General features: G+C 31.0%; 1 protein-coding gene across 1 annotated transcript; it reads right to left on the reverse strand.

Annotated features, from left to right (window-relative positions):
* Positions 1-77: 77 nt before the first annotated feature.
* On the reverse strand, positions 78-19,020 carry LOC148598589 (FAS-associated factor 2-like). The gene is made up of 13 exons (XM_088562564.1): positions 18,855-19,020; positions 18,171-18,239; positions 17,725-17,837; positions 15,769-15,884; positions 14,393-14,422; positions 12,709-12,809; positions 11,841-12,018; positions 10,912-11,010; positions 10,277-10,355; positions 9,737-9,818; positions 8,663-8,752; positions 7,239-7,382; positions 78-5,971 (listed from the first exon to the last, which is right to left on the reverse strand). Exons 1-13 carry the CDS (start codon positions 18,912-18,914, stop codon positions 5,792-5,794), a joined length of 1,341 nt encoding a protein of 446 aa, XP_088418690.1. The 5' UTR covers positions 18,915-19,020; the 3' UTR covers positions 78-5,791.
* Between the last annotated feature and the right edge of the window lie 1,250 nt (positions 19,021-20,270).

Consider the following 20,270-nt stretch of genomic DNA (forward strand, 5'->3'; position numbering starts at 1 on the left):
TATCTGCACATTTTTGTGAAATGATGGGAAATACTTTCTACAATGTTCTTCTTAGTAAGAAAAAACATACAAAGAAATAGAACTCAAATTAAAACATTTATTTATTTATTTTACATACTGTCTTCCTCGTAGTGATATTTGTGTGCAGCATCGTAAATATTTAATCACCTCTAAAGTGCCCAGATTTTCATACAGTCCAATAGTAAGTACTGTGAAAATATTAATGTCAATTGGGTAACAACTTTCCTCATCTTCAGTGGGTCAGTCAAACAAAGAATCCCAGTTTCCAACAACAAAAAAAAAAGAGGCTCCCTGGAGCCTGAATTGCCTACCTGGTTAAAGTTTGTCTTTCAAGGGTAAAAAATTTAACAAGGAGATGTCTAACAATTTTGACTCGAGAAGACTTTGGTAGGACTTATAAGAATTATTTCAGCAAATGAAAGTTTCTATCTAATAGGTTGAAAACAAAACAAAAATTAAAAAAAAATTCATCTTTCAAGGGCAATAACTCTTACAAGGAGCCACCTGACAACTTTGATCCCTGAAGACTTTTGAAGGCCTTATAATAAAGATCACTTCAGCAATTGAAAGAGTTTGACTAAACCTAACGGTTCTGGAGATATATGCGAAAAACTACTGTCTGACCCTTATGCTCTATTTTTAGCAATAAGGGCCATATTTTTTGATGGATCAAAAATCCCCGCATCAGTTCTACGCAGGAAATCACAAGGAACATTTATACCAAGTTTGGTTTCAATTGGTCAAGTAGTGTCAGAGGAAAAGATTTTTGAAAGAAATAACATTAAAAATAGCAAAAATCGTTGAAAAAGGGCAATAACTCCAACATGGTTTAACAGAATAAAACCAAAATTAGAGATAGACCTCATCATGCTGAACACTTTTACCCTATGTCAGAATTTAGCTAAACCTGAAAAGTTCAGGAGATATATGTGAAAAACTACTGACTGATCCCTATGTTCTATTTTTAGTAATGGCGGCCATGTTTTTCGACGAATCAAAAATTCCCACATCATTTCTATGTAGGATACCCCAAGGAACATTTATACCAAGTTCGGTTCTATTCAGTCAAGCAGTTTCAGAGGAGAAGAGTTCTGTACAATTGCTAATGACGACAACAGACGATGACAGATGCCAAGTGATGGCAACAGCTAACATGGCCTTTGGTCAGGAGAGCTAAAAAAAAGAAGATGAATGAAATATTTTATGAACACAATTTTTGTGAACCAGGATTATAGGCAATGGTAAATGTTCTGACAAATAAAAGTAACCCATTCATCCATCATTCATCTTTTCACCTGGACAGTTATTTGAACCTTTTAAACTTTATCTATAGTTACAGATGAAAGTTTGACAACTTCTTTTTCAAATTGAGCATAAAACGCAAAATGCTTCACATGAAAAACCGAAAATAAACTAATATAGACAAAATCTTCACGAAATTAGATATACATTAATAAAAAATTTTGAATTTAAGGTTAGTTTTTAAATTACTTTTGTGAACATTATATAATACTTTTTTAAGTGTAAGTATTTGCAAGAATCAGGCAAAATGGGAAAAAAATCAGAAACATGCATGTCAAAACCCCAACATTCATTTTCACTGCATTTCAATGAAATAATAACTCAATGCACCAACATAATATGGAAAACATGGTCTTTTTTCTTTGATTCTGATGGTGTAAATAATCAAATTATACTATCAAAATGATGGATTTTTTCATACCATGTTTCACCCACTGCCTGATTCTTACAAAACTGACGCTTAATTCAGAAATATTTGCAATGTTTTTTTTTTAATAACCGGTATGCAAATAATATGACAATGGTACTGTCACAATAATAGGCTAGCTTTTCAAGTTTCAAAAAATGATAAACTTTTAAAGAGTCAAAATCTTTTCGCCAGTATTACATTTTTAGCTTTTCTGACTACTGCCAAAATACAGTACTCCCTGCTTTTGTAACCAAATAATCATATCATAACAATCATCTACACAGAAAAAACTGCAACATCAGATTTCATATGTAACAAAACATATAGAAACATACTCAGGTGCGGATCCAAGGACTAGCGTACTGGGTACCCCCCTAAATCGGTAAGATAAAAAATTTTCACCACAAGTTTCACCCAATAATATTTTTTGCCTTGGTTTACACGGCATTTAATTCAATCAACGCCCCCCCCCACTCAAATCCGGGATCCGCCCCTGATACTTGTAAGTTTAGAACTAGTATGAAAATATATCTATTTTGCATATTAAAAGTCTTGCACTAATCTAAATGAAAAGATATCCTTTAACGATGAAAATAATCTAGTAAACATTTGTTTTCCTATTAATATTTCAGTGAAGGATTATCATATATATATTTTTTAAATGAAAAATGTTTTAATTAGAATTTGTGAAAACACATGATAAACATATGTTGCAATTTTTCTTATGTACAAAAACACCAAAATAGTAATAACACTAGGTATATATAAATACAATATCAGAATTAATACCATCATTTTATATATATTGGTGAAATATACTTACCATAAAATATACATATTTTATATTGAATATATTCCTCCTTTTAGTATGTTCCCATCGCAAAAAAAGGTGAAGGTCAAAATATCAGAATTAATACCATCATTTTTTAACCAAAAGCCCTGGTCATTTTTACCAAGAAAAAAAAGGTACATAAAAAAAAGAGTACAAGACTAGAAAAAATATACATGTACAGAGAAACCACAGAAAAACTGGAAACCCGACATGTATTACTAAGTATGTTCATATCCAATTCACTATGTCAATGTTCTCCCCATAATTTTTAAATAGCACAGTGCTTGCTGGCAAAGCACAGCTCTTACAACCTTCCTTCAAAATTATAGCACAGTACCTATAGTGCATTCTAACTAAAATTAAATGATGATAGCTCAGTACTAAGAAATAATAGCCTTGAAAAGTATAGCGCCACAATGGCCTGGAGGGAACTCTGTTTATGTTTTAAAAAGGTAGACCTAAGCAAAGAAACACAACTCTTACAAATTACTATTGTTTTTACCATTTTACATCAATCTCTTGTAAGCATTGAAGTAACTTGGACTGATTTCATTCTGTTTCAATGGAAAGCTGAAAGGCTTTGGTGAAACTGAATAAAGGTAACAACAAAATTACCAAAAACTAATCTGATTCACAATCAAGTCAAGTCCAAAATAAATCTGGCAAAATAGATATTACACCACCAGAGCAGCTATTAACACAATGGTCCTGACTAGGTACAGGCACTTTAAACAAAATGATGGGTTAAATCTAGGTTTTACAGTACGCTAAACCTCCCTCTTCCATTGTGGCGTGACTATATACTAATCAGTGGTGATTAAAAGCATTTGCATGCTATTGTCATAATCAGTAAATTAGCGGTCACATCAGCACAAAGAACAATTTACAAAAAATAATTATTACTCATTGTTTCCAAAGAAACTGAGTATTTTTAAACCAAGGACTGATATCTAAAAAAGAATTTGGTAGTAGACAATTTAAGACACATTTCCTCATACCCCAGATTCAGGTGTCTGTTATGCAGATATTTATGGCATTCAATATGATACAAACATATAACTGATTTAAAGAGTTATGTACCTTAACCTAAGTCTACCTCCTTAAACCTATGTAAACCAAAACCTGTCTCATCAAAGCCTTTCTGTTTAGACAGGTTTCTCTGTATACTGAAAATTATTACAATGTTATAAAAATGAAATATTCACATTTCCTTTTAAAACAAGCTAATTATGCATGCACAAGTTATGATGTTTTATGTGGTATTAACGTTAAGCAAATGCGTTAATGGCATAAGTTTTGAAGCTTTATTATTTAACAACAATAAAATCAGTTCAATGGGTAATATCTAATAGTCTGAAATAGGAACCTCATCTTAATCTGAGTTAATGTTCCCTCAAATGGTCAAATAAGCACCAAAAACTAACCACACAACATGCAAAATTGATTTATTGAACGATGAAAAAAAACAAAATTAAAAACTGTGAAGCCTTGCCTTTACCAATAGGTATGTAACAACCATACCTTTATTTCAATGGAGGCACATCTTGAAATCTTCATCTACATGTATGCATGATGTATATGACAGTATACCAGAATATGTCCATCAAAAGACAATAAATATACCTTAAAGTAAGTTGGTATACAATTTCATAATGAAAGAATCTTACTCATCTATGAGATGAAAAATTTATGTCGGAAAAAAAAGTATGTCTTTGACATTTAAAAACAATTTAATCAACAATATAAAAGTGCTCCATAACAGACTACACTACAGACAGTTTCAATTACTAATCCTATAGTTACATGTTGCTATTATCCATTTCTGAAAAATAGTTTGAAAGGTCATTCTTAAAATAAAAAAATACCTGTTTGGCTCTTTATTGACCTACTCAATAAAAAATCTATCTACATGTACTAAAAATCAAAACTGACCTAAGCTGCAGAATATTTTAACATACACGTAATGGTATCTTAGACTGTGCTATGTTATTATACATATTACATTGGTTATAAGTTGACAGTATGACAATGTAAAAATTGTTGTTATACTTTTACATTTAACACAATCATAAAGACAATAACAAAGCACTGACCAGTGGTGAATCCAGCTGGTGGGAGTTTCAGGGGTTGGAACCACCTTATCTTTTGTGTATAGAAGCTTGGAGCTCCCTTTTTCAAAATCACATGTTCTGTCATTACTGACTTCATAAAACTTACATATCCAGTATAGAAATAGAACTGTAACCATAAGTAAGAAAATCATCACGTTTTCTTTAGATTCTAAGCCTATCCAGACATACATGTAGGTTTTACGTAATTCAGTTCTGTGAAGACAAAGAAAATTTTACCCATTGAATTGATGCTCATGTAAAACAGAAATAAAAATATTATGACGTGAAAAAAAATCAAATCTGATTTAAGGTCAAACTTACTTATACTTAGTGACACACTGTAGTTAAGGTGAACAAATTGAGAGATATGAATTCAATAAGATTGTGAAAAGACATGGTCTGAAACAAATAATTATACTGGATAAAATTATGACTAGCTTTGTCTTGTTTGTTTGTTGGGGTTTAACGTCCGAGCAGCTTTGCCTTGTTTGTTTGTTTGTTTGTTGGGATTTAACGTCCGAGCAGCTTTGCCTTGACATCTCCTTAAGAAACCAATTAAACTGTTCCATATTTTGTCCAGTTTTTTCTACCAGTGACATTAAATCTTACAAATGTTCTACAGACTGTAATCAAAATGCATCTCTCATAGTAAAAAGGTCACATACGTTTCTCATACACTATATCCCAACCTGCTTAAAATGCACTTGAAAAATTTCTCTCAAATCCTCATTCATAGTACTCAAACAAAATCTAAATTATATAACCATAATAAATCTTTCACAAAAGTAAAACTCGGTTTTCAAATGATCTTTCTCCTTCTATAAATTTAAGCTATGACGATTTTTATAATGATTAATATTTCAGACAAAAAAATCTGTTTCCATAATAATTTGCATACTGATTACTAAAATACAAAATACTCCTAAATTTAAATAGGTCTCCTTTCTATGGGAAGTTGAATTAAATCATAACTTCTCTCCTCCTTCTAAAGCCAGTATATATATCTATCACAAGCCATTCCAAAGGTCCACACCAGCACAAATTTAACTCTATGCCTTAAGCTTTATGAATCCACATCACCACACCCGTACATGTTTTTAGAGTATGCCAAAAGCTTTACGCTTCATTATCTTGCACAAAAAGCATTTCATTTTTTCCGAGTCCAGCCTCTTCGAAAGTTTTAGGTTCTGGGTGAGAGTCTGAGGGTTCACATTCTAATGTCCGTCGGGGAAAATTTGTTACTATATGGAAATCATCTGGACAGTCCTCATGACAAAATGCAAAGTAATATAAATACTGAAATGTAAAAAATAACGATACTCATCTTCATGCATTAAATTGTAATAAAAAAAATTCGAAGTAATAGAATTACAATAGAAAGAGAAAAGATTTTCATCATCATGAGAAAGACATGCCATCAACATATATTATACATGTACTTCCAATTTGGTCCATATAATTTTTTGGTGGAGTCCATATTGCAATATAACCCTCTGCTTCATGAATTATTTGCTAAATATATAAAAAATTAAATGTGATTTTACATTAGATTTAAAAACACTTTATTCCAAAAGAAAGTACAAAATACCATCATGTCATTGAAAGGAATATTTATTTTTTTTAATTTACTATGAATGTAATGTATGTGACTGGTCACCAATTTTACACATTGATGAAACATTCAATTTTTTATTACGTTTGATAGGTTTCTCTTTTTCATTTCACCTGTGTCAAATTGTATGAGAAAGCATTTTTCATTTCACCTGTGTCAAATTGTATGAGAAAGCATTTTTCATTTCACCTGTGTCAAATTGTATGAGAAAGCAAAGATTGCATTGGTTAATGTCACTATATAGAAATAGGCAATACACAGATATCAATAAAAGTAGTCCACTACTTGTGGGCGTGGCCTAAATTAATAGCCTGCAAAAAAATCAGGACAGAATTTCAAAAAGAACAGATTGACATTTGAATCATAAAAACTGGATCAACAATAATCATTTTCTGTCAATCATAATGATAACACCTATTTTTTCTCTTTCAGACCCATATTTTCCTATGGGGAGAAAAAAAACATCAAAACACTATAAGGCCTCCACCATTTTCCTAAGAACAATGTGTTAAAATTTCAAAAAGATTAGATAAGTTTTACTCAAATTACTACTAAAGTAAAGTTAAAGGATGCTAAGGATAATGACAACAATGATGACAACAGGGTGATTCCATTATAAGATGGAAAAAATTTTGCAGTTGTATAAAATTTGAATATTTATTAAGATTGAAAGCATAGTCATACAAACTGGGATTTGAGCACTAATCAAAAGAATATATTCCAAGGAAAAAGACCAAACAAGAAAAAAAGACACGTACAATGAAGAATATGGAATAACCAAAACAACAGGTACGAAGATACTAAAGTAAATGAGCAACCTGGACTCCTCTCAAAACTGGGAGCATGGACCAGCTGCACTGGTTGGGTAAGCATCCACTGCTTTTCTAGAAAGGGAGCCATGATGTTAAAGGTTCTTAAACATTAAAATTCTATTTCTAAACCAATGTTTACCTTTAAAGATTGTGATTTTAAAAACCTCCTCTCTACCCTAGCTCCATGTGGTAATTTAAGAACAATTCTAATGGTATCTGGATCTGTGGGACTAGGTTCAGCTGGAATTTCATTCTTTAATGCTTCCTTCCTGTTCTCTTTTTCCTTAAAAGAAAAGAAACATAAACTCTCAATTTAATACACAATTTTACTCAGCTAACTTACAATCACAAGCAACTCCCAGCCATATGTCACCCACTGCCGCAAAAAAAGTTTAAGTGAAAAAGTCCCATAACTCCTGTAAAATTTGTTGAATCAAAATGGCGGCACAATGTTATTAACAACAAATGATGGCAAACTATCCTACAAAATTTGAACAAAATCTGTAAGGCGGTTTCCGAGGGGTTGTGTTCACAATTCTGACAATGGTATTTTTATGTTCCCTTCCATGTAGCAACAGGGGACGAAAGTGTTGAATAAAGTCATAATGGTATAACTCTGAACTAAAAGAACAGAATTTTTTAAAAGTAACCTTGTCAACCATTTAAACAAAAGGCAAATCACAGAAATGCCGTTAAAACATAATTTCCCTTTTGATTTTGACAGACTTCAACATATTCAATTAAAAGTAACTCATAATGCATGGCAAAGGAATATACCAAGTAAATATAAATATGCACAAAGAAAACATGGTTAAATAAATGAAATATTCCAAATGAATATAAGGAAGCTGTTTGAAATTACAAAGAAGTTCTTACTTACTGCACACTGCATCCTCTATAGTATATTTGGAAACAGTTGATATGTCTCTAAATAATATGCAACCTATGTCACAGTAGCGCAACTGTACAACTTATAAATCCATGCCTGAATGGTTTAAACTCACATAAAAATTTAACAAAACACTAAAATTTAGATCGAAGTTTGTTAAACAAGAGGATGCATGACTGAGACAAATGCATCCCACACAAAAAAATAAATCATAAGTGGTTTTCAAGTTTCAGCTCACCAAATTGGACAAAAGTGTGTGTATGTACAGTGAAAGTACTACTGTTCATGATGTACCAATTTTAATGGTTTTCATGGGAAGTCCAAACTGAAACCCCCACATTACGTTCCCAAGGAAAAGAACCTCATAACCACAAAATTTAAGAATCCAAAAACTTGTTTTTCTTTCCAAATCAACAAATTGGTATCCACGAATAAAAGTATTTTCAAAGTACCTCAAGATAAAAAGAACAGACTGCAGTAAAATGTTCAGCCTCAACCACTTAAGTTGATAGGGGCAAAAAAATGCAACAGTCAACTGAACTTAATTCCTTGCATAATCTGTATTATGAATTTACCTATAAGGAGTTACTAACAGTACAATTTTTTGGAAGTGAAATAAGAGAACATATTCAGAGCATCCTATTTCTACAATCAAAAAAGATCAAAATATGAACCTGTATTAATCTTTCTTTCTCTCTCTCCTCTTCTTCAATCTGTCGTTCACGTTGTCTGATTTCTTCTTCCTCTTCTTGTTTTTTCCTGGCCTAAATATTTCATAATATTCCAAGTTGAAAATGACTATGAAAATATTGCTTCAATATGCAAAATTGTAGAGTTTAATATTTTTCCTTCGCACAAAGCTGGAAAAAAAGATCAGTCATTTCCAAGGACAATGCAATGTCATATCAACAGTTAGTGGTGTTATATAGATCCTATTGAGCTGAAATGCAATCTTTTGGTAGTTAAGTACCAGTATTTATAAAAATCAGACAGAATGTGATTCATGTATGTCAAAAACCCACCAAAGTCAGTTTTATTTCTTGTTCAGAAACATTTACTGATCACATAATCAGTCAATGATTTTAATTTGGTAATTGCACTTTTTAGAAACAAAACTTTTATATAGTGTGTGAAAAAAGCCCTTTGTGAACGTTGCCTTTGGTGTGATTTGGTTGATTTTAGTGAAAGATAAATGTATGATTTTCTAAAAAGTACTGATCTGAATGCAGAAAGGACTATTGTTATGTAAAAATATAGCATATGTAGACTGAAAATCAATTGTTTGGTGGGTTTTCTACACCATGAATCACCTCTACCATAGGCAGTGTCTGATTTTTAGATGGACTTGTGCAAAAAAAACTTCAATATATAATTGGTCAGTGATGTTACTAATGGATAGAATGTCAGTTTTGAAAGCCTTGACAGAAGGTACTGCTTGCTAATGTCATATCAAACCCATTTAGACTTGCTATGACCTAGTGATGCCATTTTTAATTCAATACAAATAACATTTAGTCTTCAGCATATTTAAAAAAATTTCTATTATGACAATATACCTTTTATTTTGACATTTGAGAAAAAAAGAAATAAAGGGTTATTTCGTGATGTTTTTTTAATCGCATGTAGTTCTTCCCAAATTAGATGTTAATTGTCTTATAAATCTGGTTTTTCTCACATTGGTATCTTTAATCATTAATCCTTATATGATATTAATCGTATTACGGAATATGAGTATGAATCTTACATACTTTTTCTCTATCAGCTCTGAGTGATTCTTCATATGCCTCATCCTGTTGTTGTCTCAGTGTCTGATTAAAACTACGCTCTTCTCTGAAATGAAGTCATTATAAACACAAGCTGCCTTTCTTATTTAAAAAAAAACCTATCACCACATCTAAAACTTAGATATGACTGTATCAAACATCACAACATTTGAAACTTAGATATGACTGTATCAAACATCACAACATTTGAAACTTAGATATGACTGTATCAAACATCACAACATTTGAAACTTAGAAATGACCGGTCTTTTTTATTATACATGTATCTAAAAGTTCAATAGGATTATAATTGCAAAGGTTAAAACTCTCATTTTGGATGTAAGATTAGTTTAGGTTTAAATCTATAAATAACTATCTTCATTTCATTTTTGGCAAGCAGATAATGAAACACAATTTGAAGGAGGATAGTGCCCTCATAATCTATGTTTTATTAGTATTGACCTGGCAAGGTAGTCATCTCATGAAAATTTTTGCCTAATCTTTACTCCATCATTTTAATCTTACCTATCTGCTCTAGCTGCCACCAGACCAGCCTCATTATCATTAATAAGTCTTTCTAATCTCTGTGTTAACTCTTCTGGACCTGTAAACATGATATTAAAAAAAAATAAATACCAACATGTCTATTCAGATCCTCTGCTGGTTCATCCTGGTCTTTTGGAGAAAATTAAGGCAAAACAAGTGAGTAACTGAAAGGTAGTGGACCAACATTTGTAACATCTACTTCTGTGAGGTAGTGCTTGTATTAGAACAAAAGAATTTTTTCATGGAAAAAAAATTAAGCATGTTCATCTACTTCCCCTCAAGTAACATGAAGGAGACTATTGCATAAAAATAAACATCCACAAGCCATTAACGGACCTATCGTTTAAGTTGTCAAGTGTGTCTGCTTTTTCTTAATTCTGATTTATACTTTTATTTTTTTCAATGTTCATTTCATGCTATGTAAAATTTATAGCATTTCTTTTTTATTTGACCACTTACAAATTATTTCCCACTATGAAATATATAGATATATTGCAAGGGAGATAATATATATATATTTAACATTTAAAAGTCATTTAGATTTCAATGTGCCATTTGAATTTATTGCAGAACAACTGAGAGAATTACATAATTTATAGCCGTATTAGTCTTACCTATTGGGCCCTCTATTCTGGCTACAACTGTCATTCTGTTCTGTCTTAACACTATCAATGCTAGGAATGGATATGTGTTTTCTCGTAATGCCCTTGACACTAAAAAAATGTATAAAAAATAGAACATTTTCTCTTTCTGCTGTAATGTATCTGATGTAATTTTTGGTAAATTTATGGGATATTTCACAAAATCACAAGTCACAAAACGAAACTTTTACCACTAATAAAACAGCAGAGTTATCAATGAAAGGAATACTATTGTTGAGTGAGAAGTCTAGGGAAAAACAGTTTGAACAAATATCAAAAGAATATAAACTATGGATAACAACTAGATAAGGCAAATAGACACAAACACAACAACAAACATGAAACAATCAAAAGAACACATTCATCATTTGAAGTAAATAATACGTGAAGTCTCCAATAAAAACTGGGAGTATAAACAGGTGCACCGGTAGGGTAACCACCCTCAATCCTTTTGAAATTACATATGGTTAAGTAAGAACTCAAATCATACTACATTACCATGAAGGAATAATAGTTTATAGTGATATAAGGAAGAAAAAATTGTGAAAAAGACTTTATGCTGGGCAAAATCAGAGGTTCATACAAAACTGTATTGTTTTATTTAATGAAACATGACAGTAGTGGTCCTAACTACAAAATAAATTGCTGAACTTAAGTATACAAAATGCTTGGTATGTAAAAATCTATAAGTTTAGGGAAACCCCATTAATATTGCATGAAAAGTACCATTACTCAAGATAAAAAAGTATATGAAAATGAAAGAGAGCTCTATTCTATCAACACAAAAATTCTGACAAAATAAAAAACAATACCTTAAATTACTTTAAAGTCACCAACTGACATGTGTACTATAAAACTATCATTATACATTTTTAGAAGATGGCTGTATAAATATTGCTCACCTCTATAGCCCTCAGGACTATTTGTATTACATGCCCAAAACAACATACGAGTGTTTATAAATTCTATCACATCATTATTTCCTAATGAACTCCGACAGAATTCTGACGTGTCTTGATGGTTATCACCATGGAGATAGACTAACAAAAACTTCAGTTCAGACTTTGCATCATTTAATGCCTGAAATAGAAAGAATATGATTTTTCAGGTTTTATTCTTCATGGTTGTTTATTTTTACTGATCCTATCATGTAAACACAGCACTGTAACTTGTTTTTGACTATTTTTAGAAATGAACAAGTGTATCATGGTATAAGATATGATTATCATGGGTATCATTTTATAAAACTTTTCATGTTCGTTGCAAAGTTATTTCCACCAAACAAATTCTACATTTATAGAATAGCAAATCAATGTATCCATTTGCCATGTAAAAAAAATTATGTATCTCCTGACTTCATATCAAGTTGTTGAGGATACTCCGATTCACACATAATGACCTTACTGATTAGCCAATCAAATTTCATCTTTCATGATTGTTAAAGTATTATATATAGTGTTAAAGCTTAGGATTTTGAAAAGGTCATTAAAACATAAAGTAAAATGGTGTATTATTACTTGTAGTAACTGAAAGGCACAATTTGTAAATTAAGGTATGATTTTAGTAAGATAGCATCCCAAGAATCTTGTAGCATAAATCATCAGCCTAAACTGAACTCTAAATAATCCGAAACCGGCCTAACCCAGACACTTTTTAAAGTCCTTTTATATCAATTCAAAAGTAATTTGAACCATGGTACACTGTCTATACTAGACCAATTTAAAAGTTCAAAAGTGGTTTGGCTTAGACTAGTCTCACTGTATAACAAACCTGACTATATGTTCCCTGGTAAAACACTGGATGTACATCACCAAATTGATCATTGTATGTTTGTATAAATCTCATTACATCACCAACTGGATCAACTACATCTGTAATATATTGTCATATCAATAATTTTATGTCTGTAAAAATCTATTTACATTTGCTGTAAATGTTTTAATTCTCACAATTGTTAATTTTCACTGATCCTGTCATACAGAGATATTCACAGGTATCAATTTTCACAGTTTCCAAAAATGTTGAGCAATAAAAATTTTCAAAGTCAGTTCAACAGAACTACCAATCTCCCTTTTCTGTCCACTATGAATAAAGTAAAAATTAGTACCAGGTACACTGCAAAATTAATACATTTAATGTACATACAAATTCAATCATGTCAGTAAAGGTTCCATCAATATTAATAGACATGCCAATGTCAGAAATTTCTGGCCTCTGCATCATTATGTATTTTTTTTTTTCATTTTCAGTTTACTTTTATGTTGCTGGATTATATAGAGTCAACTATATGTATTTCACTGTACCTGTTTATAATGATGTTTTGGGGCAGGTACAGCCTGTAGTGTGAGGGTTTTCTTGTATTTAATTGAAGACCCAAGGGTGGCTTTGAGCAGACATTTTTCACCCCAGTGAGGTCATTGTCTCTTTGACATATTCACCATATCCAGTCTTGTTATATAATTTAATCAAATATATCAATAAGATGATTCAATAGACATGTCTCAAGTTAAATAGCACTCCAGCTAAGAATCATGCATAATACATGGTTGGAAAGCCTACATATTTTTATTTTTGATATTTTGTTTAAAATGCTTTAGTAAACAAAAATTAGCATTTGGTTTTTCATATAACCTGTGCTCATAGGAGATAAAAATTGTATAGATTGCACTGTAGAATTCAAAATTAAGGGAGATAACTCTGTGAATGAGACTCAAATACAATAAAATCTATTGGATTTTCAATGTTGATTATCTCCTAAGAGCAGGAAGACTTGAATCAATAATAACACATTTCATAGTATAGACCCATAAAACAACTTGATCACAAAAATAAAAATATGTAGCCTTTTTTGGGGTGTATCACTTTTATTCAGATTTTGCATGATTCTTACAAAGACAGCTACTTAAATATTACTAGATCCAATATGCTACTTGTTTTGGAGAACATTATATTTTCTGCTTTGGGACAACCATGTAATTTTATGACTATCTTCAATAAAAATTTGTTTGTAGAAAGTTTCTCATTTTTTCACAATCATGGTTGTGAACTTTGTACAATTTAGGTAACTTATGTATAAGTATGGGGCAATCTACAAGTCCTGATGGTATTGAAGGTAGGCTGCTAAGCATTGGAATAGTTAGTATGAGAGATTTCATGTGGGAGATTTTTATGTAAAAGCAAATATATCATGTAAAAATTTAATTATTCAGTATTTTTTCACAGAAAATGAAATAATTTTAACAAATAATATGCCAAAATTATTACATTTTAATGTGGGAGATTTTAACTTTTCATTAATTAACAATTATGGGCACCCTCTTGTTGTTTTAACAAAATTTTACAGGTTTGGTGTAATGGTTATGAACACTTTTCAACAATGATTGTTTTTAAATACTATTAGTAAAAACTTAATTACTGAATCTTGATACTCCTATAAATGTAAGATCTGACTTACTTCTTCTAGGGTCTTGTCTGAACAAACTCCCTGTAAAAACAGAAAAAAAATTATGTATTCATTTCCTTGACAAGAAATATGATATTACAAAGCTATCATACTATCAATAACTGTTTAATGATATCAACATAGATGGAAACTGGAACACTTCCATTACATTACAATAAATTTATTTTATGCTTTTTAATTTCTGGAATTTTAAACCTAATAAAAAAAATTAATTTTGATGGGTAAATTCAAAGTGATGTGCTTTATTCTATATTTTAAGTATGCACAATGCACAAGTGTGCATTGCATTTCCTTCAATATTGAAAGAGTAATCAAAGGAACAAAGATTCTAGCAGAAAACTAAAGGATGTAATCCAAGGACAAAGACCAGACATGGAAAACTGACACACACATCAAAGAACATAAAATAACCACAATGATATGTACAAAGCAACAAAAGTAAATGAGCAGCTCAGACTGAACTATAAACTGGGGGCATGGACCAGGTGCACCGGTAGGGTAAGCTTCCTCTGGTGCATCAGTAGGGAAAGAGAGAAATTCAAATTAATCTAAGTTTACCTAATTTTATTGTCAAACATTTTCATTAGGAACACATTTTTTACTTTTAGTTAACACATTTTCTGATGATTTCATACATTCACTTAACACCATGAATTCTAAACTGTACAAACCAATATAATTCTAATCATCAAACATGTATAGTAAAGTAGTTCCCAATGGAAACATCAAATATCAATAAACTTCAAATGAAAAAAATCCTCTCAAGAGTTCAATTCATATATAAAAATATTTCCTCCCAACCACTTACAGTATTTATACATGTTAAGTAATGTTTTTAATTTTTGAACTGATTATTTCAAATAACCTGGTTTGCAGCAGGTGACTTAAGTGTATAAACTAGCCAACACTAGATATTGAGTACTGTGAAAGTACTGTTGTTCATAGGATACCTGTATTTCATGGGTAAAGTAAACCACGAAATTTTATTCCCAACAAAAAGGATTATTTACTTTAAATTATATGACATGATCATCAAAATCATAAATTAAAAAATCCACAAACTTGTGCTTTTCCCCTTATCCATAAAAATTGATACCCATGAATATAAATACTTTCATAGTATAACTTATAAAAAAAAATAGAAACATGCCTTATAGTTAAATTGCTAATGGATGACAGTCAAAATGTCATTAAATATTTTGCAATCAATATGATATCTTGTTTGAGATTATTTTGAATCATGGAGTGTGGTCCAATTGACATTAATGAGGTCAACAACAAGCAAGGTTATAAAAAATAACATGGTTTGCTCAAAGAGAACTAACCAATCAGAAAGCTTGTTATAAATCAAATTAAATTATACTTACATACAAAATTTAAGATATCAGAAATAGATGTATAAACAAATCTAAATGGAAAAGCTAATACAAAATATGTCCACTGTAAAATTCCCTGTGGTCTTCTGCTGGCAATGGTGAACACTCTGAAAGTAGAAATGTAAAAAAATACCCTTATATCAAATGGAAAATGAGGATGTGTAACAAACCTTCTATGCCAATATAAGGCCAGGCCAGAAAAGTATTTAAATACTGACCTTTATATTTTTTTCTTTCCTATGACAAAATGACCTTCATAATGTGGTGCACACTAAATAGCCTACAAAGCCAGAGTGCACAACAGGCATTTAGGTTATTTCAAATAGATGGAAAAAACAATCATTCAATTACAGTATTAAAATTTGATGAGTAGAAAATTAAAACAAGAGGTTCTCAAAGAGTCTGAATCGCTTACCTGGCAAACCATGCCCTATGAACTAAGTATTAAATAAAGGTATCATGCTTTGTTAACATGTTTGACCAAACATTGCTGAAGAAGAGCATATAATGATGAATGCTGTAGGTGAAACTGAGTATCTAACGCATTGTAAAATGTGGGAAATGCCTTCAAAGTGTTTTTAGAACCTCTGGAAAAATATTAGGCAGGGGTTCCCCCTATAGAACACATAGAACATATAATGAAATTAAATCATTACAACATTCTTATTATCACCATTCAACTCAAGAGACCATACCATATTTACCAAATATCAATGAAATCAAAGCAAGTATAAAAAATTAGAGAAAAAATAGCCGTCCAGAACATATTTTTGTCATTACCACTAATCTTAGAACATGATGTTTCCTGAATAACAAAAAATCACTGCAATCCTAGCAAATGATGAAAATGGCCAAAAAATTGCAGCTACTTTAAAAACACCCATAAATCACAATTTCAATACTGTAGGCCAACTCTGAATAATATAAATAAGGCACAGCCTACGAAAAAGGATCGCACTTATACATTTTTCTTACATTTGTTAAGTCATTGAAAAAGGAGCTATAAAAACTGGGTCAGTAGATGGGTAAATAATTTTTTTAGTCTCCTAAATCATTCCACATTTGAACTTTGAATAATATAAACATGTGTATTACAGTAATACCACCATTTATAAAATTTTTATTGTTTATGTTACTACACTTATCAATAAGAGCAAAAAAGCTCTTGAAGTGATAGAATTTTTTAGTAGGGAGTTCGGGCTACAGCAAACTTATTTTTTATTTTGGCCTAGACCTATATTAGTTAGTTTCTAAAATAAAATTCAATGAACTAACAATGCCAGCCACTAGTTGATATCAAAATGTATACACAAAAAATGTGTATGCAATTTTAACCAACTTGCATTTTTTTCCTGGTACAAGGGAGAACTAACCAAAGGTATGATAATACAGAATCAGTTATGAAGGTGGCTTTCGTTAGTGGAGGAGAGTTCCTTTTCTTTTAAGGGTATCAACAGATAGACTTCTTGGCTTTCACTTGTGTAGTGGAAGGCCTCTTTGTCAACAAGGTAAAGTAGGAATAGTTAACTTTGGTAGCGTCTGGTAGCTCCTGGATTTCAGAGTTTTGAGAGTAAATCAGTTATGATTCATCATATATCTTGATTTCAAATTTATATATTTTAAACAAAATTGAAGCAAATATTGCAGACTTAATCTCACATTTTCAAGTCAAAATTTCAATCTCAAAAAGGCTAATATCCAGGAGCTTCCAGGGGGTTCTGCCCCCAGACCCTCCACCAGAGCATGGACCCACTGGGACAGCCCCCAGACCCTTGCCTAATTTATTTGGTATCTCCTACTTTCTGTAAAGTACCTCCTGCCTGATTAATGAAACCCCTGTGAAATGATGATCAAATAATGGGGAGGGTTGTTTGCCAATGTTCTAATAAATATAAAGGTTTAGTATTTGGAGGGATAATGTAGACATGTTAAGGAATGGATTGTTACCTTTGGTCTGAGGGTTGAGTATTTACTGGGGGAGTTCTTGGTTCTGGAGGAGCTGGTTGGCTAAACACTGATGGAACACCTTCTTGTTCATTGAATGTGTCTTGTACTGCAGTCTGAAATAATGTAGCTAGGTAATGGAGAGTATCTTCTTGTTTAATTGCCTTTTAAAGTGAATCAAGTATATTGTATACATTTTGTACAATTAGGTTATTCTTGAAAAAAACAGAGGACACTTTTTGAAGTGCATGAACTCTACCCTTTGCAAAAAATGCTAATGACTTGCATATATTTTTCTTTCGAGACTGGGCAGATATTCATCCAAGAAGTAGAAAATTCTTAGGTCTGTTTTGCTTTCATTACATACACAGGTAGATTTCACCATTAAGTAGTTGCCTTACATTGTATTTTTTTTTACAAAATTTATTGCAAGTTTTTAAATATAAAACCTCTATATTCCAGTCATGTTGTTGTAGAATTCTTTGACACCTCTCAAGATCTTCTATTCCAGTCATATCCTAAAAATTTTAAACAAATATTAACCATTTCACATTTGTTTCTCTTGCATCACCAAAAAAAAAAAAAAAGAAAAACTGCATATCCATGATACGTTTTTTTAATAAAAGACCAATGCTTAAGACAAGTCATACACTTTAACTTGCTATGTGTTGCATTCAAATGTTCATTCATACATGATGTATATGCACACTGTCTATACAAGAGAAATCTCACTCTATTGCATTATTCTTTTTAGGATTGTGTTTAAAGTAGTCCAGATGTTCATGTTTGCACAGGCATTTTCCAACTGACATTAAAAATTTTGTCCCTAAGGGGCCACCTAGCAAAATAAGAATTAGCCTCTCAAAATGCTGCATAATTATTTGAACTAATTTTTAGGATTAAAAAAAAATAGATTATTTCAGCTACTAGGATTAAATTTAAGAATTTCAATCGTCAACTTTTTAACATTCCTCGAATAAATTTCTGAGTTTAAATGACCATTTTATGTTGGAACGATATAAATAGCCCATAGCCCCTCGTTCCTAAGTACTTGTTCTGTGTTGAAATCATAACGATGACGCGGACCAAACAAAATCGGTCTAGTTAGGACATAAATTTTACGTTGTGTTAACCTGAAATTGAATAATCTTCTCTGTCTGCTCTGGAGATATCTCTTCTTGTGCTTCTGCCATTTTAAGGATTCAATGGAATATCGTATACAATGTATAATGTATAATTTTAGAAAACGATTTTCTGATGACAATATTTTTCAACAGGAACTTGGATTTTCATAGTAAAATTAAACCACAGGAACGGTTTCCATACGGGAGCGAATAATTTCCGGAAACAGTTGCACCAGATCTGCATTAATTAATGTAGACCATACCTAATACTTTTAGTAGATGAATTTTCCTATTTTTTTCAAAGATGACCTTAAACGAACATACTGTAAAATCATAGGTCACTGAAGTTAATTTCGAGATAATTGAGCCATATATAGACATTTTTTACAACATTTTGCACAGATTGTAGGGAATTTTCACACTTTCGTTTACTAATAAAAATGGCAAATAAAATATCTAAAAAAAATTGTTTAAAAACACTTATCTGACATTATTCTATATTTCAAAAAGAAAATTGATTATGTTTCTTTTAATATTAAAAAAAACTATAATTCCCATTACAGTCATTTCTAAAGAACATGGGTATTGTTTGTAATTTTACCATATATAGGTTTAAGCCGAAAAAAAAATGAATAATTTCAAGATATTTTTTTGCATCTTTTCAAACACCATATTTGCTCATCAAAAATAAATATGCATACTTCTGTAAGATTTTGCAAGATTACAGAAATGAATGCTCCGTGTAATAGGTTTGATCTTATGGTAGGTCATCGTATTCACAATCAAACAATTTCACTTCAATAAAAATATGTTCACCCCAATAAAAATAATTAAATCGCGATAAAAATATCGACCTGACTATGATATATATACTCACAAATAATTTATTGCGGTAAAAATATTTACACTTCGGTAATCGCGATTTAATTATTTTTTATCGAGGTAAATATATTTATTTTACCGAGATTAACATATTTTTATTGAGGTGAAAATGTATAATTGTACGAACGATTGCCTACAATAGACGACTGAGTAACTTCAGCCACATTTATGTATCAACGGGATTTCCCTTCTCTGTATTTGAGTGTGGTAATTGCCTCTACCACACTTCGTTTATCACCGGCGGAAAAGTCATGGACAACCAATTACAGAACATTGTATTTGAAAGAAGGAGTACAGATTTGAAGAATGAAATTTTTAGATTTTTTAATGTCTTATAGTACATGTATATACGTTTTCAAGGATTTTTATAGTAGACATTTTCACTATATATTTTCAATTGTCAAAGTAATTGTTCATACGAATTTGTATGGTTTCTTTAATAAACTTTCAGCTGGTTCTGAAATACTGGAATTTAATGAGAATAGAGACCTACCATATTACCTTTCAGTGTTTGAAAACAATAATTAAATACCAATCCACTAC

The sequence above is a fragment of the Perna viridis genome, chromosome 14 (assembly GCF_037379345.1).
Source record: "Perna viridis isolate PV_CMFRI_1.1 ecotype Kerala chromosome 14, ASM3737934v1, whole genome shotgun sequence".
Lineage (NCBI taxonomy): Eukaryota > Metazoa > Mollusca > Bivalvia > Mytilida > Mytilidae > Perna > Perna viridis.